At 39.5% G+C, this 25,332-nt stretch overlaps 1 protein-coding gene across 7 annotated transcripts in view; it reads left to right on the plus strand.

The window, feature by feature from the left end:
• LOC109425214 (tyrosine-protein phosphatase Lar) overlaps positions 1 to 25,332 on the plus strand; it is an 830,826-nt gene that overhangs the window by 795,391 nt on the left and 10,103 nt on the right. For all 7 annotated transcript variants that reach the window (XM_062851024.1, XM_062851023.1, XM_062851025.1 and 4 more), the window contains one exon: positions 22,357 to 22,496. In XM_062851024.1, coding sequence (XP_062707008.1) covers positions 22,357 to 22,496 — 140 coding nt within the window. The remainder of the gene's footprint in view (positions 1 to 22,356; positions 22,497 to 25,332) is intronic.

Below are 25,332 nucleotides of genomic sequence, written 5' to 3' on the forward strand. Positions count from 1 at the left end.
TGCTGAGAAATTTAATACACATTTGAGAATGTAGCCAGCAAATTATTTTTTATAGTAAAATCCTGTAAAACCTCGTAAGAATTCAAGCTTTAAAAAATACATTCCGCCATCTAGCTCTTTTGCTAAAAATATATATTTTTGTAATGAAAACCAGTATCCAGAAGCCTTCCCAATGATATCCGGCAGGTGTAAAACGATTTCATTCACAATCGTTATCAACAGAGGAATTTACGCTTTTTATGAGATGCACTGATCGATACTCATCGCACCTTACACACGTACATCTTGCCATCAATATAGGTTTAACAGTCGTTACTCGCTTCCTCCTCTCTATCTAGCATTGTAATTTCGTATACATATATTTAATCTTCCAATTTGTGAAATGTTGAAACCCGATCCACGCGCTTCAGGCAACCAAACCTAATTTGTCTTCCACTGCTTTCTCTACCATTTCCGGCTTGAACCGAACGTAACCTGCCGGCGAACGCGTTGATACCATCCGGGACCCACTCGGTTGGGGGTCAACCGACAACCGCACTGATGTAATAAATATCCGCCATTTCCATGACCGCTGCATTTTTTCGCACCCTGTCAACCTCGTTCTCGTCGGCCGACATCCTTTTGGACATTCCGCTGCGATACGCGATTAACCCATGTGCATCGATGAAAATTCCGACGGCCGATGCGAAAATCGCTTCAATTTATCGAACAAAACTCATCCACGCGGATGCATTTGTCTGTGTTATGTGCTTTTTTATCTTTGATTTCTGTACGCCCCCTGTGCGCCACCGGCGGCGGTGCCCCCTTGGGATTTGCGCCCTTGTGAACGTCCTTCGCTCTGCCCGCCTACGCGCGATTGATGTTCGCGTGCACCCGAAACGAACGGAAAAAAAATCCGCAAACCACCGTCGTAAATTACAAAATCAATTTTTCCATCATCCAACGCACCGCGGCGTCGCGTCCCGGACGCCTCGAAACCTCGATAAAAAAAATCCGATCCGTAGTTAAAAGTGAGTAGTGTGTGACCTTTCCTTTCACCGCATATTAAATTTGATTGCTGGATACATCGGAGCTCGCCAATTATGTAGGGCTACATTGCACGCAAAGGGATATAGTTCTTGAAACATTACTGAAGCTTTAGGAGATTATAACTGTGGTAGAAATTGGACTTCACATCACATTTTAGACTGAGAAATGACACTGCATTCTAAAAATAACACGATGGGCTTTATCGATATACTCCTGTCCTGTTATCACGTAGCAAGATCCAAAACAACTATTAGGTCTCAACAAAAGGGATCTCAACATCTACACCGGTCTAATAACTGGACACTGCCCCTGCAGATACCATCTACAAGAGATCGGAGCAATCCAAACCTCAAATTGCCGCTTCTGTGACGAGGAGAGGGAAACATCAGAACACATCCTCTGCTATTGCAGTGCACTCACTCAACGTAGGTTCAAAGTTCTCAGCAAGCCCTTTTTAGGGCCTGCTGACATATGGATCTTATCTCACAAGGACGTGGTTGGCTTCATAAAGCTAGTCTCGCCAGAATGGGGGAGTCACATACTGTAACTCAGGATCTCTATTCATCAATAATAGATGGTCTTGAGTTCAGTCGATACCAAGGTATGTCAGTGACAAATATGTTACTGAGATAACTTGCGTACCTCACAACAAAAGGGTATATCACAATAGTTCTAAAATCTGGACGCAGTGATCTTCACCCGACAAACGAGAGAGAAGATCCTATCGTTGTTCTTTATTCGTTGCCGGGTCTTTTGCCTTTGGTTGAAGGTTTTCAGCAGGCTACCTTACCGCTGCCTACATCGCGCTAAAGGCGCTGCCTCCTTGAGTATAGCTGACGTGATGCAGCATTTCATACTTGGCCGCTGGATGTCAGAACATGCTGTAGTTAGAAGGATAAAAGTGTCCATGCTGCACTAGCTTAACACGTAATTCCTAGCTGGAGGTCAACGTCGTCGACGAACACGAGCCACCCATGATGTTATGCTGAACACTCAGTAGAAACTATAGCAATTGGACTACCAAGGTTGAACGATCGAATAAAACTTACAGTGGTTTGAGAGGATTACATGTAAACGAAATGTAACGATATGTTGTTCAAAAGGAATGTTCAAAGATGAAGAAAAGAGCAACGATACTCATTATAATTCTCAAATATAACACTTGTGAAACCTAGCAACTTATTTCAATAAAAATTTATAATTTCTAAAGCACTAATCTGAAATAACAACTGTTAAAAACAGTTTATTATACGCAATTAAGTGAGATTGGTAGAATGCCAATTAATTATCAGCTTATATGCAGCAAGCATAACATCCAATATGCGCTGTCACACGCCGAGAAATCAACCGTATCCCCTAAATCCCCATACATATCAAAACGTACGTACGAACGGAAGTTGCCTGCTCGCCGTGGCCACATTCTTCGATCGCACAACCAAATTTGGAATTGGTTTCGGATGCAATTAGGATTTTCAAATCGTGCCATCCAAATAACCGCACGCATCCATGCTTTACCATATAGACTGCTCTAGCTCTGACGCTGAGTCGTCGTCGTCGTCACCGGCACTGATCCGATTTCCCAGCACTAATCTTTGTCACGTACTATGTCAATCGGGAAAATTAGCTTTAGAAAACACAGTTGCGCACATAATGGACAGCACCGAACTGAATGAATGTGACGACGACGACGACTAGCAGCAAACCATAACCCATAGACGGGTGGTATCCATCCATCTCTTAGCAGCCTAATGTATCGTTTTGTGCAGCATCAACCACGAACCGTGCACCACCTGCCATAGATGAATCCGACTATGGCGACGATGACGACGACGGTGACGGTGACGATCACACACCACGTGCAGCGAATTTTCCACCTTCCGCACGTAACCAGATGTTGGCAGTTGCTACAATTATTCCTCTATACTGCGTCAATAAGGTCCTCACAAATGTCACTCCAGTTGGCATTTCAGCAGGTCAATGGAGTCGACTTGTAGCGTATCTTTTTTTATCTGTTTTAACAAAATTTTTAGCCCTAGGCTTGTTCATCTTGGGACCCACGCTTTACTTCCCTTCCTTTCCTTTCCTTGATTTGAGAGGCTTTAACCGTTGGAAACGGTTATTCGCCTCAATACTTCCCTTCCGAAGGAAGAACCCACATTTTGTGAGTTTGTCGGGAGTGGGATTCGATCCCAGGTCCTCGGCGTGATAGTCAAGTGTTCTATCCATCACACCAGGTCCGCTCCACTGTAGCGTATCTTTTTACGAGTTAGTAACTTACTTGTTACTTGTTAGGCTACAATTCAAGACCGTTGACTCTACGTCTATTGCAGAATCCCTCTCCACTGGACCCGATCATGGGCTAATCGCTTCGTTAAGTGCTCTAATTAGGTCCTTCTCAACCGTAAACAACAATTATGTACGTGGCTTGCCAAAAATCGCCGACCTTTCCCTTATTCTCTACTGAATGTCATATTTACCTGTCATTCTTCCGAATATACAATTTTATAAGTCGTGATCACATGGAACAACCGGAAGAATCGATATCGTAAACAACACGAACTTCGTCTTCGTCTTAGACTACGTGACTTCAACTGGTTACGGAAAGTTCTATTCGCAGCTGCAAGACGTCTTTTCAACTCGTGGATATCATCATTATCGTACGTCGCTAGGTTCAAAGTACACACATCCTTCATCTATTTCAAAGTGTTCATCACCTAACATCACTATTGGGCCCACGTCCAATGTCTTCCACTTCGTTTTGCTGGTGTTGGTAAGAGAAATTAATTCTTGCTGTGTCCCTTTTAAGGACAAGGTTGCTAGACCACATAGGCCGCCATTTATTCTACTCGAACTTTCGCAAGCACCAATCTGGAGATCCATCAACGGCCGGGTCCCGCATTTGTCAGATCGTTCTGCACGTGGTCCGCTAACCTTGCACGCTGCCCTCCAGGTATTTTTGTACCATCCGGTTCTCTTGTGAACACCAGCTTTACAGGGTTGTTATCCGGCAATCTCACAGCATGCCCCGCCCATCGTATCCATCCAGCATTTGCCATCTTCCGGATACTGGACTCGCCGTAGAGTGCAGTAACTTACTTACTTACTTTCAGTCCTGGGCACCCACGTTGGTGCAGAGGGCCGAATTGAAAGATCTCTATCCTGGGCGATTGCCAGCCATCGCCTTGACCTGTGGCCAGGTCAAATTTCTGTCGAGTTGCTTGATTTCGTTGTTGTGGCTGCCCCGCCATGTACCTCTAGGTCTGCCTCTGCTGCGATGTCCTGTTGGATTCCAATCTATCGCTTGCTAGAAGATTTCGTTTCCGCCCCTGCGTAGAGTGTGGCCGACCCACCTCCACTTTCGCTCCCGGCCGCCATTTGGCTACCAAGATATTGGAAGCTTTCAACAATCTCCACTGATTGCCCAGCTACCGTAAAGCTGGAAGGGTTGACCGTGTTTACATCCAACGATTTGGTCTTGTTGACGTTGATGGTAAGACCTGCCGCTGAGGAGCGATTGGAAAGATCATCGAGATTGCTCTGCATATCAGATCGCCGTTGAGCTATGAGAGCAACGTTATCAACCAATTCGAAGTCATTTAGGTGCTCCATGGTATTGGGCTGCTACAGCAATCCACGATTTGATTCACAGTCAATCGCACCTACCAGGATCTTGTCGATTACGATGAGGAACAGTAGCGGTGATAGTATACATCCTTGCCTCACTCCAGCATCCAGATCGGATAAAACACCGTTGAGCAGTACTCTGCACGAAAATGCCCTGTTCTGCGCCTCAATGAGGCCGACGATTTTCTCAGGGGCACCCTTGCGCCTAAGGGCTTCCCACATGTTTTCGTGATTGAGAGTATCAACAGCTTTTTCGTAATCAATGAACGCCAGGTAGAGAGACTCTTGGAATTCATTGATTTGCTCCAAAATGATACGGAGCGTGACAATATGGCCCACACAGGATCGTTCAGCCGTCGGCGAGTTGCGTCAATCTTCTCCTGTATCCAGTGAAGGATCACTTTGCAGAGGACTTTGGGGACGATAAGCAGTAGCATGATGCCCCGCCAATTATCGCATACCCTTTTTGGGTACCTTTACTAAGACGCCTTGCATCCAGTCGGCCGGAAATGTCGCAGTTGCAGGATAAATTGATGTAGCAGTTGTACAGATACTACGAGGTCAGCTTTAAGCATCTCAGCTGATATGCGATTTCATGCTAAGCATAGCTGTTTCTATCTTCTGCACTGATGGACATTCGGTGTTGACATTGATAATGCGTCAAACCCTTGGCGGACCATGCTGAGATGTTGATGGCATGACCGACACTTGAAAAAGGTTTCCAAAGTGCTCGAACCAGCGTTTCAACTGGTCAGCCGGGTCGGTCAGTAACTGTCCAGACGTGTCTTTCACGGGCATCGTAGCATTCATCTTAGTCCCATTAAGGCGACGTGGAACATTGTAGAAGAGACAGATGTCGCCGGTGTTTGTGGCTTTCTCGCCTTCGTCGGCTAGGGAGTCCGCGCACGCTCTTTTGTCCCGTCTACATTAGCGTTTCACTTCCTTCTCGAAAGCCGAATAGCGCTGACAGGCTACGGTGTTGGCTACTCGTGTTTCGGCACGCTCTATCGCGGCTTTGGCGTTCCTTCGCTCCTCTATCTTCCTCCAGGTATCATCATCTCACCCAAATTATTCTCACCGGTGGCGATTAAGACGTTCTTATGGCGTTCCATTGATCTTCTACGCTTCCACCTTCTGGAACATCTGGCTCTCTAGCTCCTCGACGAAGGACCTTTTCACCGCAGCGTCTTCCAATCGGCGTGTGTTGAACCGGCGTCTGATTTTCTCCTCTTGTCGATGGATCCTTGCAATGCGTAGTCGGATCTCGCCGATTTGGAGATGATGGTTGGACGCAATGTCGGCACTACGTTTGTTCCGCACATCAAGAAGGCTCCGTCTCCATTTTTGGCTGAGCAGATGTGGTCGATTTGACTTTCCGTGACGCCATCACGGGAAACCCATGTCACACCCGGTCGGAAGCTTTCTTGTACTTCACCAATTAACACCTAGTAGTGGGGCTTGTGGAATTCTTTAATTTGCTCCAAGATGAAACTGAGCAACCTACTTCTTGCCGTCTGAGAGTTGCGTTAATCTACTACTGTATACAAAGTGCTCGAACCAGTGTTTCAACTGGTCAGCCTTCACTATAGGCGGCGTGAAATACCGTAGAGGAGACCAGTGTCGGCGGTATTTGCGGCTTTCTCACCTACGTACGCTCGTTTGTTCCGAATAGCGCTGACGGAATACGGGTTTGGCTCCTCGTGTTTTCGCTCCCCTATTTTGCTCCATGTGTTATCTGTGGTCCACTTGTAACAGGCGAACCCCTAGCAAAGCCGAACGATACGATACAAACCTTATGTGCTGCGACTAAGGGTTCGTGTCACAGGGTCGGACAACTTTTATAGCACGCTTTTGCTCCACCCGAACGAAAAACGGAATCGGATTCAAAACGTAACCGCTATCCGTTGCGACAAGTTCTAATTAAGCCTTGTAAATACTTAAACAAGTTCCACTTTAGCGCCAACACACCAGAAGTGGAGTGATGTGGAACTGCGTATGTATGCCTGCCCGGCCGGAAATCTCAAGGCGGGTAATCAAAACCGGAAGTCCACCAACACTTCAAAGCACAATTCGAAAAACTAACCAAAATAAACGATCTAAAGATCAAACCTCCAAGCTTATGGATTTCGCTTTCAGTAACGCAGTAATAAAAATTGGTTTAACTACTGTATATATCGGGTTGACTCGACATTACTGTATTATCATCAAATCCCTAGGTTTGTGCAAACGTTTTCAACAACTCTACTTATTCTAGTCTAACCTGATTGTAGCTTTGCTACTTGGTTCGGTCCTGGCGTGTCGTTGGTCCCGGTGGCGTTTTGGCGAGCGGAGTGGCTCACCCTGTCAAGCGATGCTGGCTGCTTGGTGAAGTGGCTGGTCCGGACGAATAGGCCGGCACCAGTTGGGCGCTGGGAATGGTTCTACTCGCTGCGCCAGCGGAAGGGCCCACACCTTCCACGATGTTGCCCACCGTCAGATTGTACTAGCGGCTTGACGGAATGGTATGTCCGGGTGATCGAGGCCGGTCGCCGGGCACTGGGCGCAGATCTACCAGCGGCGCAAAGCGGTTGCCGCCGGTTCGTGGCCGAGAAGATGAACTTCGGTTTCCTCGCTATCGTATGCTACGGACAGTGGCTCCCACCGCCACGTGCGGTATTCGCTGGATCGTCGTGGCGTGTGTCAGTGAATGTGATTGCTTGGTTCGTCCCCTGACACTGGGCCGTTGGCGTTGGGCCCGAACGGAAGAAGGATTCTCCGGTCGGTTAGTGGTTGTGCGGCCACCGGTTGGGTTCCGTCTTGCCTTGACTACCCAAGTAACAATTTAAATTCCTTTTAGATTTGTTTATTTTTATGGAAGCTTTATCATAGCATGAAGAATTCATGAAACATTTATGGTTGTTTTTATCAAGAGAAAATAATTTCCGTTCGTATGCGGTTTTTAAGTTTTCTTCAAGTTAATTTTGAAAACTCCGCATAAAACAACTTGATTCCCTAAGGCATTTGATCTTATTATGAGTTTTAAGACGTATTTGAAGTTATTTTTAACACATAACATCAACAAACTTTATTAAAAGTATATGCTTCGTTTATTCAAGTACAATTCATCTGAGTTATTCTCCTTTAAAAACTTCTTAAAGCTTTCAATTCTTGAGCTAGAGCCACTAGTCTGGAACAAGAACTAAGCGGAGTAATAAAATCTTATTAATTCAATTAATAAATTATGCAATAAATTGGCTTTTTTATGCAAATATAAACACTCAAACATTTTTGCTCACTGTTAATTTTGCCGTTTTGATGCTCAAAAGTAATCATATCGACGAAATATTCATTTTATAGCCAATCAAAAATGCGAGTAGCTTGCTGAGGTCGTCCAACCTTCAGCCAGTTACTCACACAGGCCACAGCAGCTTGAATCGAAACTAAAATGGGTACTTACTGTGACTCTTCTCGTGCGTATGCTAAATAGTGTAATATGTACTAGTAAGTTTTAGAAATGCACTTATTAAATAGACGAAATTATAACAGAATTGGCAGTTCCTGAAGCAAAATGTACAGAAACAACTTTCTAGCTCCAAAAAGGTAAACAAACAATTGTCGAAGGCTGTTATTCTTGAATAAAACGAATAAGTTTCATTTAAGACGAACAAATCTGCCTTAAGATCATCACTAGTAAAAACAATCTTCAATAAATGCTGTAGATTTCATGCAAGGTGACTTGGTTCCATCATTGTTTTGAGGTGGTTTGGATTAAAGGTAATAACAATTGATGGTGGCTGCATGAGTTTTGTTCGCCTGGAACGGCAGCCATGTTTAGAAAGAATTGAAAAAGTGGCGTAGCCTTTTGTTTTTACAGGAAATTTATGTCTTCGTATATTAATGAATGATATTATTTTTGAGGCGCTTCGTTATTTTCGTATGTTTTGGGTGGCATATCAACGACAAAGTGGGTATGGCACGGAAAATTTTGATTCCCTGTCATCAATGATCTGTCAGGCAATTTCGATGCATTAGCCATTTCAATTTGATGAAAATTAATTCGCAGTTCAATTAACATTTCATCCATGAAACAAAACTAGTTCGCATTTGCATAATGCTGAGGTAAACGATTTCATTTATCATGCACTATTAGCATTTTTGAGAAAGACAGCTAAAAGATCAACATGCTTCAAGCTATTCTTGTTAAAGTTTTATGAAGTTCTTATAACCAATCATCAGTGTTAGTACATAAATACAACTAGTTTCAAAGCAGTCTTCAAAACCAGTCTTGAAGATCTCCTGAAGAGTGGGCCAGATTAGTCTTATGGATAGTTTATACCTATTTTATCTCGAATTTGCAGAACAAAGAGCTTTATAGCTAAGTTTTATTATTCAATCTTAGAAATTACTTCAGGATTGCCACAAAAGTATAATTGTTACTTGGGTACCTGCTGTTAATATGGGCAGCACCACCACGCGCCGTGGATGCGGATGCCTATAACTATCCGACACTGCAGACCACCACTTAAAACCGGACCTGTAGAGCCAACAAAAAAAAACCGTTTCATCTTCAAACGATATGCCACACTTAGCTTATGAGCCACACTTTTCTTATTATAATAATATCTTAACCTGTATTCGATTAGGTTTGCGAATCAATCGCTCACATACGTAGTTTCCTGCACCTTACTCTGACGACCTAATTCTGAGTTACAATTTCTAAATAAGCATTGGTATTCACCTCTTATTTTTGTGGAATCTTACGATTTGTAACTAATTCTCGTCACTTCACTTTGTTCAATATTCGGATTTATTAACAGTTTTAACTCACGAAACTTCTTAAACGACCTTCTTCGGCGATCACCAGAATTAAAGAGGTCTGATCTCTTGATTTTAGACATAAAGTAATTTCATGGAACGGTGGAAATGATACAAAATCTACTGATGAGGCTCATCACTTCATTTCATGGCATCTAAGTGATGACATGATTGTTTTGATAAGCCGGGCAAATGGCAGTTTGGTTTCTGTCCACGCTGGATAGCACCTACTATGTGAGCGTTACTAGATGTAACGCTTATAGTCGATCGCGATTATTAAGCGTTTTTCATTTTCGCTTCGCTAGGCGCACAGGTTATTGCCAACCAACTGTTACACACTGCTTTCTCAAACTGCGTAGGTTGCCCAAATTATTCCCATCGCTGGCGATGAAGGCGTTCTCCAATACACGGTTCTCCAGCTCCTCGAGAAAGGATCTTTTCACCGCAGTGTCTTCCAGTCGGCTTATATTGAACCAATGCCCGAATTTCTCCTCCAGTCGATGGATCTTTGCCGTTCTCAGCCGGATGTTGCCGGTTGAGAAATTTTGATCAAATGTAATGTCAGCGTTACGTTTGTTCTACACATCAAGAAGGCTCCGTATCAAATTTCGAGTGATGCAAATGTGGTTGATTTGATTTGTCGTGATGCCATCACGGGAAACCCATGTGTCTTTGTTCACTCTGGTCGATGGGGTGAGTGATCACCAAATCACTACATCGTTGTTACCACAAGATTCAGCAAATAGCTCTTCATTTTCATTCAATTATTCGAGACCAAGGCGTCCCATGGCGGTTCTTCGCCGTCATCAATTTAGATTATCTTGTTCTTTGGTACACCTTCCTTGTAATGACTCAACAAATCATTGAAGTGTTCTTTCCAACTAGCTACCACCAGTGTTTTGAATGGCATCAAATGTCTTTCCCGGTCAGTTGCATAAAACCTCAACATATCATTCCGATTCGCGTTTTTGAATGGTAACGATTGCTTCGTGTGCTATTGTTTCCACTGTTTTTTGGCTCAACTCTAATAAACTATTGACATCACCAGATTCATTAGACGCTCCTATCATATCGTCTAGCTTTTTATGGTCCTGTGCAGCAAACCTTTCGGCTGTCAAGCGTTACGCATCGTTCTGTTATTTCTAGGTACAACTAAATAAATTAAGAGGTCATGTTTTTATTTAAATTTCTTCCCATCTGCACCGCACTGTTCGAGACAAGCTGCACGTCAGACTCCGATCGTCATCATCATCGTCGTCGTCGTGACTGCGCCATGTGTGTGTGGTATTGCCGCCTCTTTTAATTGGGTTTGCTAAACCGAATCATACACTTACTCGGTCGGATAGGGGCCGACCGGAGTCCCATTCACAAGAGACACCACGCATGTGTACGTTTGTCTGTCTATTGAACTAGAGTGCCAACCAACCATCCCACCCAGAACCAATCTGACTTTCTCAGGTTTGGCGCACTCTACTGGTCGTCGGCAGCGGTGGCAGCACAGAACTTCTGTTCGCCCACAAAGCGGATCGATTGGATGTGGTTCCGCACGGAAATGTGGAAAACGTGGTTAAATGGATACGGAAAAGGAGAAATACACGCAATCACCGCAGATCAAACTTGCGAATGCGATGATATTGCGCGTTCTACACGGACATATTATTAGAGTGGCGAAGAAGTTTCGGAAAAGTTGCCTTTGAGTCCTCGACCTGAATTTTTGCAATGAACGAACATTTCGACAGTCTCCTGTTCAACCCTTTAGGCCAGATGGGTCATACATGACCCGGTGGTGAAACCGAACATAACAAACATATTCGGGGCTAGTGAGGTTGCGACAGCAGCGGCGCAACAATCCGACTCCAAAAGGTTAAACGACAGAAGTTGACGTGCAGATAATATCTGTTCAATATCTTATCAATATCCTATTGATCGTGAGTGACAAACATAACATCAATCTGATCAAGTTTATCGGAATACCTGACCAATCGTTTGAGCGGTATGTAACAAGTAGGGTAATTTTCCAATTGATGCACGGCTAAAAATTTGCCAATTATTGCACACCTCATAAGAATAACATGGAGTGTGCAACAATAGGCGAGGTTTTAGCTGTGCAACAATTGGAAAATTACCCTATTATGCATTCATTATTGTGTGAAAAAAATCTAAAGTAATGCAATGTAGCGATAAAAAAATACCATTCGCTTCAGTAACTCGTCTCAAGTGTATCTATCAAAGTAACAGCACTCTCCCAATGGCGAAGCACCAATCAACTTTGCTCGATTAGTTCGACGGCGCGGCGAGTATGATGAAGTAAATTAGCTATGGTCAATTAGTTTGAAGTCCTTTCTCCTGTTCATGGCTCACCCACCACTCTTTCGCAAGATCGTGAGTGACTAATAGAGTTGCTAACGCCTGGAGCAAGTTAATTAACGGAAGCTTAGGTTCAATTGAATGCAAAAGCTATAAAAGAGAGAAAAAAAGCTCCTTCCTCTTCAATGGGCCATGAGTGCTTTCCGATCGTTTCAATTCAATTATCTCCCTTCGCGTGATAATGTAGTTCGCCAGCTCCGGTGTTATCCTACAATAGATTCCATCAAGCAATTAAGCTCCGTATAATACCCATTACAGTGAATATCCTCTAACTCAATCCATATTTTTTACTCTGTGTCGCATTAATCGGATATTAGAACCTTTTCAAGCTCTCGTTACTAGCTTTTTTCTTGCTTTTTGTCTTCCTAAAATGCAAACATATTAGCGGATTGCTCTTCGTCCATTTTTGATATCTTTCCTATTTATGCGAACTAAAACTGCATATAAGGCTACGCTGATTCTCGAATAATCAGCATTGTAATCGCATATTGGTCAAAGAAACTATAACATTGCTCAAAAAGAACTCACAAACAAAATTTCAACAGTCAGAATAAGATAAGCAAGCTCAATAAACAAGCTAAATTTACATGTCAGACACAATGTGTTGAGTACAGACAAGCGTGAAGAGTAAAATTGCTTAAGGAGAAACTGGGCATTTTCTCATTTTCTTGGTTTTTGATTTTTTATTAAACAACGAAGCAATATTTTCAAAATCGGTTTTCGTGCACATGTAGAGCATGGATCAAGGTATCTTCTGTTTTTTTTTGTGGTGGAAATTTTTTTCCATTTTTGCAGAAACCATTTTTTTGTGAAATTTTATTCAAAAATGGTTTCTGCAAAAACGAAAAACTTTTTCCACCACGAAAAAAAAATCAGGAGATACCTTGATCCATACTCTTCATGTGTACGAAAACCGATTTTGAAAACATTGCTTCGTTATTTTATAAAAAATCAAAAACCAAAAAGTGAGGGAATGGATCCAGTTTCGCCTTAATTGTGTGCTGCTCGCGTTGGTGTTAGCAGACAGCTGAAAGCTCACAATTTACTGCCTAGTGCACGCTAGGCCAGATCACGAATTTAGGAGAGAAAAAATGACAATATTGTTACTATTGAAATGGGCATAATGTAATGCATATTACACTTGGTTGCCCCAAAAAAATATCACATTTTTTTAACATTTTTCTGATATCAAGATCGGATAAAGCAGGGCTGTCCAACCTTTTTTACATGTTTCAGACATTTTCATTCGGACGCTCGCAAAACTAGTTAATCATAGATTTTTTTGGAATCAAATGAAAGCTTAGTGTGACATCTAACTCAGCCAAGTGAAAAAGTATGAATTTGTTTACAATTTTTAGCTATTTTGAGCACAAAAAAAAAACAGACCGGTCTGCGGGCCGGATTTTTTTTTTTTGTTGAATTGCCACGGTAGCTAAGTGAATAAATGAAATTTAAATTTCAACACGTCTTTCCATTAGCCCTAACATCAGGATTCAATTTGATGCTGAAATATCTCACATCTGACCATTTTTGCGATCGTATGAACCAAAAATGTATAAAACAAGCTAAAAGAGTTGGGCAGCGCCCTGGGTTAAAGCAAGGTGCTAGAAAGTTTTTCTCCAATCTATTTGGGAAATCCACCACGATCAACCAAAACATTGATGTTCATCGTGAGCCTCAGGATTACATCTTTAAACTCTGCATGAGATGTGACCTAGTTTTTCCCCATTCGAAGAAAACGGTACTTGAAAATGAAATCTTATTTGTAGAAAAAATAACATAAAGCCTGTATCCGCAATAATCGGGACACAGAAGTACGGCTGCAGTTCTGTAATGAATTGGTAAAATTAGCCTAATAATTGACTGGGAACTCTTTGGTGTATGTTTATGATCTGTGCCAAATTTCATGAAAATCGATGCATTACTTTTAATTGTGGATAAAAAACAAACAGACGTGGTTTAAGAACAAACGCCATGAAATCCCGCTTCAACAGTGCATCAGAACTTCAAACGCACAAATCTCAAGAAGGAAGCTTCAAACGACAGTACATTTTATTATTATGTTCTTTCTCACTTGTAATAAGCTTAAAATAAGAAGATCAGGTGCGCTGGTTTGGTTTACGAAGAGATTTGTGCCCTCGAAATCGTGAGTAGGTGCCAATGTTGGCCATTCTGGGATTCTAACAAGTCTGTCCTTAAAGCATTGTGTACAATCATGACCAATTTTCATGCGCATAGTAGATGGTTCTTTTACGCTACAGATAAAAGTTCTGTGATGATAATATGAAATTTTGTTAGCAGTTATGATACTTATAGAGACACTTTTTTGCAAAATTTCATCCACTTTTATCAATTGGTTTGAAAGCTACTGGTGTTGAAAGGGGTGAATGTTAGTGAAATTTTTTCGTGTTTTTCATGTGCGATGTTTGCCTATGCATAACTTTTGTATTTCTCAACCAATTTTCATGAAATTTTCACAGAAGAAAGTTGATTATGTGTATATTATGTCTGCAAAATTTGATGATTATTGGTGTAGTACTTTCAATAGTACAATCGAAACAATAAAGGGTGCTGACTAATTGCTGTCTGAGTGGCTAAAATCACGCTTACACACTAAACGCTTTCAGCAATATTTTGCTGAATTTTGCCGAGCTGAAGGGTCCAGCAAAATTTTTTGCTGAACTTTCGGCAAAGTTTGCTGAATTTCAGCAAAACGTTACTGATGATCAGCAGAGTTTACTGAACAATTCAGCAAATTTTGCTGAATTTCAGCAATTTTTTTGCTGAAACCTTCAGCTCGGCAAAATTCAGCAAAATTTTGCTGAAACCCTCAATTGATTTTTTGGTGTGTAGTCTCAATACATGTTTCGACTATAAAATTGTTGATAGTGCATCGATTTTTTTTTTTATTTTTGCCTATGCTACGAATTTAGATTAAAAGGTTTGTGTTCAAAATTTCAGACATTTCGCTTGCCAAATTCAAAAGTTACAGCACTGACAAGCAAAACTAGGAGCTGTACAAAATTCAATAGCGCACAGTCTACTCTTTCATTGCTACAACAAAAAGTTTTTTTTTATCTGTATTAACGAGATTTTTAGCCCTGGGCTAGTTCATCTCGGGACAACAAAAAATACTGCACCAATTCACATGAAATTTTGTAGGTGAAATCAACACATCTTAAGATGTTATGATGCAGAATTTGAGCAACTTTAATGTATCTATTACAGAGTTGCAGCTTTATTCTATATTCCGATTATTGCGGGAACAGACTTTATCAACGCATTTATGGATTTTCAAAATTTGTTGCCAAAAAATAACCATATAATTCGGATCTCAAACTAGAAGAGACCCTACTCTTCCATAATTTAAATAAAAAATAGCTCTAGCAGAATATATAAACAAAGTGAATTCGGCAAAGTTTTTCCAAATAAATTGAATAAAAACTTTCTTCAACATTGCTTTGAGCTAACCTGAAAACTACAAAAATAAAAACTATATTTTGTTATTTTTCGGGATAAATCTACAGGGGATAGACAAAATGATCGGGACAGGCAAAATTTTCACTTTTCAAAAAATGTTCAATTAGCTGTAACTTTTCGAAAACTGCATCAAATATTTTCAATTTTTTACAGTAAGTTCCTCAACTAGTTGTATATCAGTAGACAAAATTTGGAAAAGATCGGACAATTCTTCACGAAGTTATAATTTTTTTTGAAAAAGGTAAAATTATCCGATAGCCAACTTTGAGCTGTTATATCTCCGGATTCAATGAACCGAATGCAATGAAATTTTGTCCATTTATGACTTATATAATGAGCTATGAAAAACCATTGACTTAACTTAATATTCTTAACACGGAAGAAAGTTATAACGATTAGATTATTTTTCTAAAAAAAACACCAAATTATCCAAAACATCAACATCGTTTCAAAATTCAAGATGCAAATTATAGTTCATTTAGTTTCCCTCTAATTGACTTATATATAAATGCGTTTTGAAGAAAAGTAACAACATAGCCGCCGATAAATTGAAAAAGTAATGGGATGCATATTAAAAATAGACCAATTTACTAAAAAATCGTGAAAAAAATAAAATCGCTATAACTTTTTCGCTTGTTCAAAATTTCAAGTTAAGTTAAATGTTTTCCAGAGTTCATTATATAAGTCATGCTGCAGTTCCACAGTAAAAGCGAGAAAAGCACCAGTACCATAATCTGGGGGATAGTTCATCAGCGGGGTAAAGTTGATCACAATGGAATGTACGTACTTCAATCGCTGAGGACGCTACAATTCTGTTTGAATGGAAGAACTTTTGACGTAAATCAATTGTGTGAATATATTTGAAGAATTTTTGAATATTTTCATGCCAATTGTGTCAGATTTTACATAAAAATATCGGCTATTTTGGGTGTATCAAAGCTCGGTAAAAAGATTGTTTTTCAAAAAATCGCCTTCCATCAACGCCTTTTATATGAGATGATACTTTTATTCATTCATGGTAGGCTTATTGAGCATAGCTTTGAGTTAAAATTGGTGTTAACATACAATGTCGGACAAAACAATAACACCACAATAACAGTCATTTTTCATACAAAATGATCAAGTTTCACGATGTGATGCTCGGTTTCTAGTGAATCGATTCGGCTGAAATTTTGAAAGTCGCCATGAAGATACGTGAATTTTGATTTGTATTTAATTAATTTAATCCTGTTCACTACATCAAAAGTTACAGATACACGAAACGACAAAATAATAGGACCACTTTCAGGTTTCAGATTGCCTTTACGAATTGGTATATGAGAGTATTTGATGTTTGATAATTGATAAACTAGTACTAGCCATTCAAATTTGTGGCCAATTCAATAAAAAAATATTGAATTGACCACAAATACCCATCATAAAAATCCGGTATTATTGATTTGTCACACCGTATATCTGTAACTTTTGAAGTAGTGAACAGAACTCAATCAGTTCAATACAAATGAAATTCACGTAATTCTGTCGACTGCTAAAATTACAGCCAAATCGGTTCACTAGAAACCGAGAACATATCGTCAAACTTGGTCGTTTTGTATTAAATAGGACCAGTGGTCTTATTGTTTTATTCGACCCTGTATAAGTTTCATTTAAATAAAGCATGTGTTTGCGAAAGTAAAACGATTTTTTTAAGAAATTGCTTACCTTTAAACGTTTAGTGTGGGTTATTATGTAACTTACTGAACTTTATTTTATTTTTAACAGATAAAATACACTAGTTGTAGGAATTTTGAAGACTTGTTCAGAATCAGCATCATCAAATTTAATTATTTCAATAATTTTCCAGTCTTAGAATGTTATGTCCATGGTTGATCAACAACAGATTGAAAGTTTTCAAATTTAGCCAATCGAAAATTTTTCTTTTACAAAATGTAGCAATTTCCTGTAAGAATTTTGTTCACAGAACTGTATTAGGGTCCACTCAGTACATGTTTCAAATGCATTGTACTTGATTTTCTTGAAAATAATAGAGGAAAAGTGTTCAACTGCCCCCAGATTGCGGTACTCAATTTTGGAACTTATGTGCAGTGCACATGGTCGATTTATCTGTCTATGCCATCTCTGACATCCGAAAAGATTCAACATATCTTGAAACTCTGATGCGAAGCTTTTAAGGTGATTGTTTCTAGTGTCAGTTTTTTTTTTGTTGGTCCTTACTTATGACTAGAAGTGTAGAACTGACATTGTTAACTGAGCTTTCGTTTTTTTTTGGATTTTCAGTTTTTTTTTCTATCACTGAATTCTTTAATCAAAATAATGTCTTAATTATTCTAAGTATGCCTGATGAAGTTTTTTTTATGGATTTTAGGCGTTTGACAAGTTTCAGACGAAAAATTGTGGAAGCAATTAGATACATGCTCTGGTTGTCCGAATTATGTTATACAAACAAAATGGCGATCATTTTTATACATATTTTTTACTGAACAAAATGTAAACTACGCGCTATTTAGTAATGGAACAATGTCATTCTGGTCTGTTTCAAATTTAAATCGACGAATTTGAATGTGGTTCTACTCAATTGTATATTATGTATTATACTTTTTAAGAAAATTTTCACTGTAAGTTAATCAACTAGTTGTTTATCAATGGTCCAAATTTGGGGAAAATCGGGCTTTTTAGATGAAGTTCTAGATTCTAGAAAAAAAAAGCCAATTAGGGTGCATGTACCAGTTATCGCACTACCTAAGACAAACTATTTCAACAAAAATAAGAAGAAGACCGACGAATGTCATTGATATGTTAAATCATTGATTAGGGGCTGTCCATTAATTACGTAAGGGAATTTTTGCGATTTTCTGACACCCCCTCCCCCCCTTGTAAGATTTTTTGTATGAGAACCCAAAAGTTTTTGTATGGCGCGTAAGATTGCTCAAACCCCCCCTCACCCCACAAACCCTTACGTAATTAATGGACAGCCCCTTAGTTTCCATACTTTACAGGAAAAATATAGAAACGGAGCCAAAACTACTTTTAGTATTTATTAAGCGTGTGCCAAAGACAGGAACCCTGTACCAGTTATGAACACATTTGTTAATTTGGGTTCCACTTCGCACTTTTTACATGCATTCCTTACGAGGTTTGCAATAACTGGTACACTATGGCGAAATAGGATGCAAGGAAGCCGAAAAGTTAAGGAAAATGATTTATTTCTTGGGTGACAATGGGTATTATTGGCAGGTTTGTTCTCTTCGTCATGGGGGGTTTTTGTCAGTCAAATTGCCTGAAACTTGGCCATATAATTCTGCTTAGTTGGGAAGGATTTGAGACCAACTCTAAGTTCAATAGGTTTCAAAAAACCCACAAAGTCGAAGAGAACAAAACGGCCGAGAATAGGTAATTTCCCCTATCATAATTTGAGCAAATTGAATAATTGCAATCATTTTTTGTGAACGTGTTCTGTTGTTCACGATTTTTTTCTTGTTGGTTTGCATCTTTAAAGGATGAAAAACAACTATGGCGAATTTGAGGTACTATGTATAGCCATAACTGGTACACTGAGCCTATCTGATAATCAACTTTTAACTGTTTTATCTTTGGATTCAACGGACCGAATGCAATGAAATTTTGACCGTTAATGACTCTTATCATGAGCTTTGAAAAACGTAGGTATGACTTAACTTGACATTATTTATTTAATATGAGAAAAAAAAGTTATGCCGATTTAATTTATCATTTATTACTAAATTGTTCTATACTTCATATGCATCCCATAATGTAACATCGCGTAACATATTAAAAGGCCCTATCGGCTTTGCATAAACAAACATGTTTCTGTCTCTGCAGGGCTTATCTTCATCTACCCACGCATGGCAACACCCTTAACAGAAAAAGCAATCTTCAAGCTATCTGTTAAGGGTGATGATGTGCGTGGGTAAATGCAGACAGGCAGAGATACTTTTTTAACGTTGAAAAAAGTTATGGATTGACACTTTTTGGATGTCTCTGGAAACATGTATTTTTTGCATCAATGTCATTACATTTTTTCTGTTCTCAAAATTTATATAATGAGATATATTATAGCTTATTTTGAATTAAAGAAAGAGCACATTTAGCATTTTTTGTGTGGTATTGTGAATCTGACTTATTTTTCTTCATTTGGGTGATAATGTCAAACCAGTATAACTTTTTTCGTCGTAAGAAATTTTATAGCGTCGTATCAATATATTCTTGATAAAAGTTCAACATTTCATTCATTTCGGTTCACTAGTTTCCGAGATATGACAGTTCAAAAATAAGTTGAGTTTCTATTGAGCGAAAATAAGTACAGTCAGGCTTTCTTTTTCGCGGGGGATACGTACCGCGTAAAAAAAATCTCAGTTCAAATTTCTAAAAACCGCGTAAAAAAAGTCTCACCATTTCTCGACGAATCATGCAAAAATAAGACGATGATTTTTTTTTTGTATGGAGTTTTCATTTCCGCGGCCGCGTAAATCAAAACCGCGTAAAAAAAATTTTACTGTATCATTCGATTTATTATAAGATTCTCGGAAATTGTTTAACATTTGGATAATGTTCAACAAATGGCGAATCACCCTACTTTCACATTATTTCAAAAGAAGCCTCAACAGTACTGGCATGAACAATAACATTCAACTTGAGTCACATTGCACATCGGAAGATCTATATATCTTGAATGACGCGGATGACCTGTACTCGATTAAGTTCTTGGTTAACTTAATAGTAAGAACTTCATAAACGGAAAAACCAACGAAACTTTCACGCAGCAATCGAAAAGTGCCCTGGTCTTTTCACACATCCAGTACATTAACCTTCACATACCCGACCCCCAACATCTCATTTTCAAAATGCTGGTATTTCGTCAATTTCCATCCAATTTTTTTGAAAACGCAGTCAATCGATCATAAATTGGTGCAAGTTTATTACACCCAATTGGCCATGCAATATCTGGAACCATTCCGGAGATATTCCGGATTGTACTGGGGTCAGCGGGGGTGCCGAAATGGCTAAAAGTGATTATTTCCTGTGTTATTGTGTTTGAATCATCGATTTTTATAGGAATTTTTATTGTGAACAATAAACACAACTTCGATAACCAGATTTGAATAAGTTGGCCCATCTGGATCACCATGACAGGTTCCGTAGGGGCTTCATTGGGGACATTTCTGGTTTTCATCCAAAACTTGTCGTGCGACACATAAGACTTCATGATTTTGAATGACTGAGTCAGAAACGATACCCTGAAGTCTGTATCAACTAATATGGCCACCTTGAAACATCTAGCACAGGTTCCACGGGAGTGTCATCGAGGACATTTCTGGTTAGCATCCAAAATATGCTGTGCGACGTATTAATCTTCACGATTTCGAAAGAATGGGGCTGAAAAAAATGACTGAAGAATGAATCCACTGATGTAGCCACTCCGGAACACTTGGAACATGTTCCGCGGGGGCCTCTCAAACAAAATAACCAACAAAAAAAGGCACTTTTAGTCATTTGGCAAAACAGACCCCTCCCCCACCCCCTGACCCCAGTACAATCCGGAATATCTCCGGAATGGTTCCGGATATTCCATGTCCACTTGAGTGTAATAAACTATCACCAATTTATGATCGATTAAGGGCGACTTAAAAAAAAATCGAATGCAAATTGACGAAATGCCAGCATTTTGAAAATTAGTTGTCGGGGGTCGGGTACGTGAAGGTTAACACTAATAATATGCTGATCTAGTGATACCAAGAGTGGTACTCAAATATGAGTGAAAAGCCCAAGAGTTTTTCGATCGTCGCGAGAAAATTACTATGTATGTTGTATATGTATGTTGATTTTAGGGTATTTCTTCTCCTCCAGAATTGCATTTTTTGTCGATATATTTATTATCAAATACATCCAAACGACCAAACTTGCATTCAATCAATTGACGCTCAAAATTCAAAATCCATGCAATCCATCAATAAAATATACCCTCGATAAACTAGTCTAACTCCGTCAGATCTAATCTGTCTAAATGTTCGTATCATAGCGAAAAACCATTTCCAATCTAAAACACCACCGACCGGTGCAGGTATGTGGGACGGTGGTGAAACCATTCAATCGTTTCATATTCCACACGTAAAACAAGCAAAAGCACGAAACAGAATGGCAAACAAACCCTCCATCTACCCCATTATTAGCCGTGCGTACATAATCCTCTGTTTGATGATTCTCCAAACTCCGCACACAACAAAATCGGCAACAACAACAATAGCTGTATTAGCTCTATTGCCTGATACTATTGCAAAACATTCGAACAGAATGGCATAGTCGTTTGCCAGAATCACCACTGCTGGCTGGCTGGCTGGCTGACTGGCGCCACTCCGACAAAACGTGGAAACAGCTTTGGATAAACGTTTAAATTCGAAGCTCCAAGAGGGGGTCCTACCTGAGCTGAAGCGTTGTTGTTGCTGGTTGCAGTTTCCCTTTTCCCAGCCCACCACCACTCCCATCGAAAACCGACACAATAGCTGCCGGTGGTGCTGCGATGATTGTAGTAAGCACATTGCAATGCCACCCGGTTGCGATATTGTTCGCTAATTTAGAAAAGTGCTACTCGACTCAACTGCAATTGCAACCGATAACAGTTTACACACAATACGGTTTCCTTATAGTATAGCCCCATTCGTTCTGCGGATTCTCATTGTTGCGACAATCGAAACGATGTTAAAGTCATTTTCAGTAGAATTATCGAAAGAAAAAGCTAACACGGAATGTAACTAGTGGAAGTGCACTAGAAGAAAGGCTTAGATACTGTTGCAATCAATTGTTACTTATCCAAGCAATGGAAAACTAATCAAAAGCTAACGATGAAAATACTAACCGATTGAAGAGCTAACGAACCAAAGTAGGATAGGGTTTTATAGTATGTTTAATTTATGATTTGAGTGTTCATGTTTCTTCCTATTCCGTCACTTTCGCTTGATTCTAATCGATCTTTTTCTCGATCCCTCTTCCTGAAAATTCCAAAAATCTCCCTCGGCCCCAATTCCCCTGTGCATGCTAAACTTACAGTGCCCGGAGAGCCACAGGACGTGGTTGCGGTTCCCGTCAATTCGACCACGATTAAAGTCACATGGAAACCCCCAAAGGAGAAGAACCGAAACGGCATCATTCGAGGCTATCACATTCACGTCCAGGAGATGCGAGATGAGGTAAGTTGCTTGAGGAATATAAAAATCTTGTTTTAAATAACTCTAGGTTACACCTCTTCCTCTTGTATCGTATACCAAAAACTCGTGAATCTTAACCTTACACATGTAAGGCATTTGGGATGTTTTTTTTATTGAAAAGAATCTTGTTTGAGAAACATAGAAACAAGATCGCTTCTAAGATATACAGGAGTACCATCGCTCACAATATATAAGACTTACATTTTGAATGTCTTCACTTATTGAGTGGTAGGGTATCGCGCCACTTGGGCGGTGGCTTCTATATTCGTCTGTTTTCCACTATAACTCAGTCAATTTTGAACCAATTGACTTGAAATGTTGTACACGGGTAGATACTATACCTATCTCACCACATTCCAAAAGTTGTGTCAATTGGTTCACATTTGACTGAGTTATAGAGGAAAACAGACGAATATAGAAGCCACCGCCCAAGTGGCGCGATTCCCTATGTATAAAAATATCTGAAAAATATGGATACAGATTTTTTTCAATCCTCGAGCAGTCACGTCTTTGAATATCTGCAGCGACGCCGCGCTCACGCTGTGTACCACAAGCGTACATTTTTCATGGTGCGTGTACTCAGTACATGACGGTACCGCTCCCGGGTTAAATAAGCCCACTTACGTCCTCCCTGCAGGAAATTTGTACCGTCAAATGGGGTAACTTGCAACACTTTTCGACTTTGAAGCTATATCATTAAAAATCTAAATATTGGAAACATACTGTAAAGCATCTCGTATACGAATTACCAAGAGTAGAATGATATGCAGAACTTTATTTACCAAAATACGTTGCCACCTAATCAGGAGGTGTGAAATACATGCTTGTTACAAGTTACCCCATCTGTGGGGTAACTTGCAACACATGGCATGAAGCTAAGTTAGCTAGCATTAAACTGCTCTAGCATTCTAGTACTTGATTATTTTATGAGTTTTTGATGTAATGCATGAAAAATGCATTGAAAAGATGTACACTAACCAACTGAAATATGTTTTTTTTTCATGAAAGTTTTGGTAGTTATTACAAACGAGAGAATATCGTTTCACAGCAGGTCTCACATCTCTCAAATATACATTATACATGGATCTCATGACTCACTACTGATGATGATGATGATGATTAAAGTGTACCCACCACCAGCGCAAGGATTACCTATGGCTGCAGAATCATTCCGGCATGGAATGATCTACCTGATGGTTTGTTGTAGCAGGGTGAGTTAAAATCGCTGAATTCCTTCGGTAGTCAACATAAAGTTTGCTAGCTCATGACAAAAGACTGGCTACTCAACGTACTTAAGTCCGGTCATCAGTTCAATTAACCCCGTTAGGCTACCCCTCCATGTGTGTGAACCCCGTAATATGGAATGTAAATTATACAATTATATAAAAAATAAACAATTAAAGGCAAAACAATGGGTAGATCTCACCAAATTGGTCTCCTGTGAAAACACAAAATCTCATTTCTTGATGTCAGAACGCCTCAAAATCGCTGAACCACTTCCAGAATAGAGTTAATAAACTATAGAGGACGAATGTCGCTGCTGTTCCCTTTGTTCTCGTTCGCAAATATCCCGGGTATCTATCTGTCAAACTGCATACTTTTTCGCTTTGACACTTATGTTCCTCCCTATCTTCGCCAGCAAGAGATGTTGCGGCGGCGACGCCAGCGACATTCTCCCTCTATAGTTTACTACCTCTATTACTTCCAGAAGTCAGAACGCCTCTTGAACGCAAAACCCAATGAGATCTCATGACTCACTACTAGTAACAAAATGTCAACAATGCTTAATGTTATTTCTTGAAAAGGTAGAGTAAGCCATCTTTAGGTAATTTCAGTTTGAAGTGGTGTTTGGCTACTTCATCTAATATACCATGATTTGAACACTTGTTCAACTTTGTAAATATTATAGCCGTTAATTTGAGCATTCACCTGGATTAATTTACTGCATCTACGTTCACAATTGATATTGGCCATTGTTCAAGAACGTACATAAACTGAATTAAACTTTCAACAAGGTTAAACATGAATAAAATTTCAAAATATGGTGTTCCTAAACAATGTTTGAAAGTCACGTGCAAAAAAATGGTAAAATTGAGTCGATATTTGAAAATGAGCGTTACGTAATAAATCAGTGATCTATTTCGATTATTTCTATCAGAAAAATCGTGAAATGAAAATAAATAATAGAATGTTTTGTTAATTTCAACTGTTGCAAGTTACCCCATAGTGGTTGTCGAATATAATAATGATTTTTTACATTACTTAGTCGATAACTTTACCAAACTTTTATCGGTCAGCCTAGCTTACTATTAGGTACCCTAACTGCAAGCAAGGTCATCAAACTTATCGCACACACCACAAGAGAGAGATAGAGCACGATTTTCATACTTGTTTATATGGCATAAAATGAGCAAACGGTTTTAACAGTGTAGCTAAGCAATAAACAAAGAAACAAAACTGATTTTTCCAGTAAAACGATCTTTGGTATACATAATTTCGATAACCAAAATTGTGGAGCATACTAGCTTTTATTATTATGAGAAAATATTTCACATTGAGTGTATGTCATCGTGTTGCAAGTTACACCGCTGTTGCAAGTAACCCCGTTTGACGGTAGTGAATTGGAGCACTTTCAAGTGATTAGTGTTTTTTTTTGAAAACAATCATGAGCTACAGTAAAGTTGTTAGATAATGTTACGGTGTAAACTTGTTAAATTTCTTATGAAATTCTTTGATAAATTTCTGACAAAAAAATAGATAAGAATTAAGCAGAATTTCACAAGTAATAACTTGAAAAATTCTTAAGAAAGTCTCTGAG

The sequence above is a fragment of the Aedes albopictus genome, chromosome 2, assembly GCF_035046485.1.
Source record: "Aedes albopictus strain Foshan chromosome 2, AalbF5, whole genome shotgun sequence".
NCBI classification, from domain to species: Eukaryota; Metazoa; Arthropoda; class Insecta; order Diptera; family Culicidae; genus Aedes; species Aedes albopictus.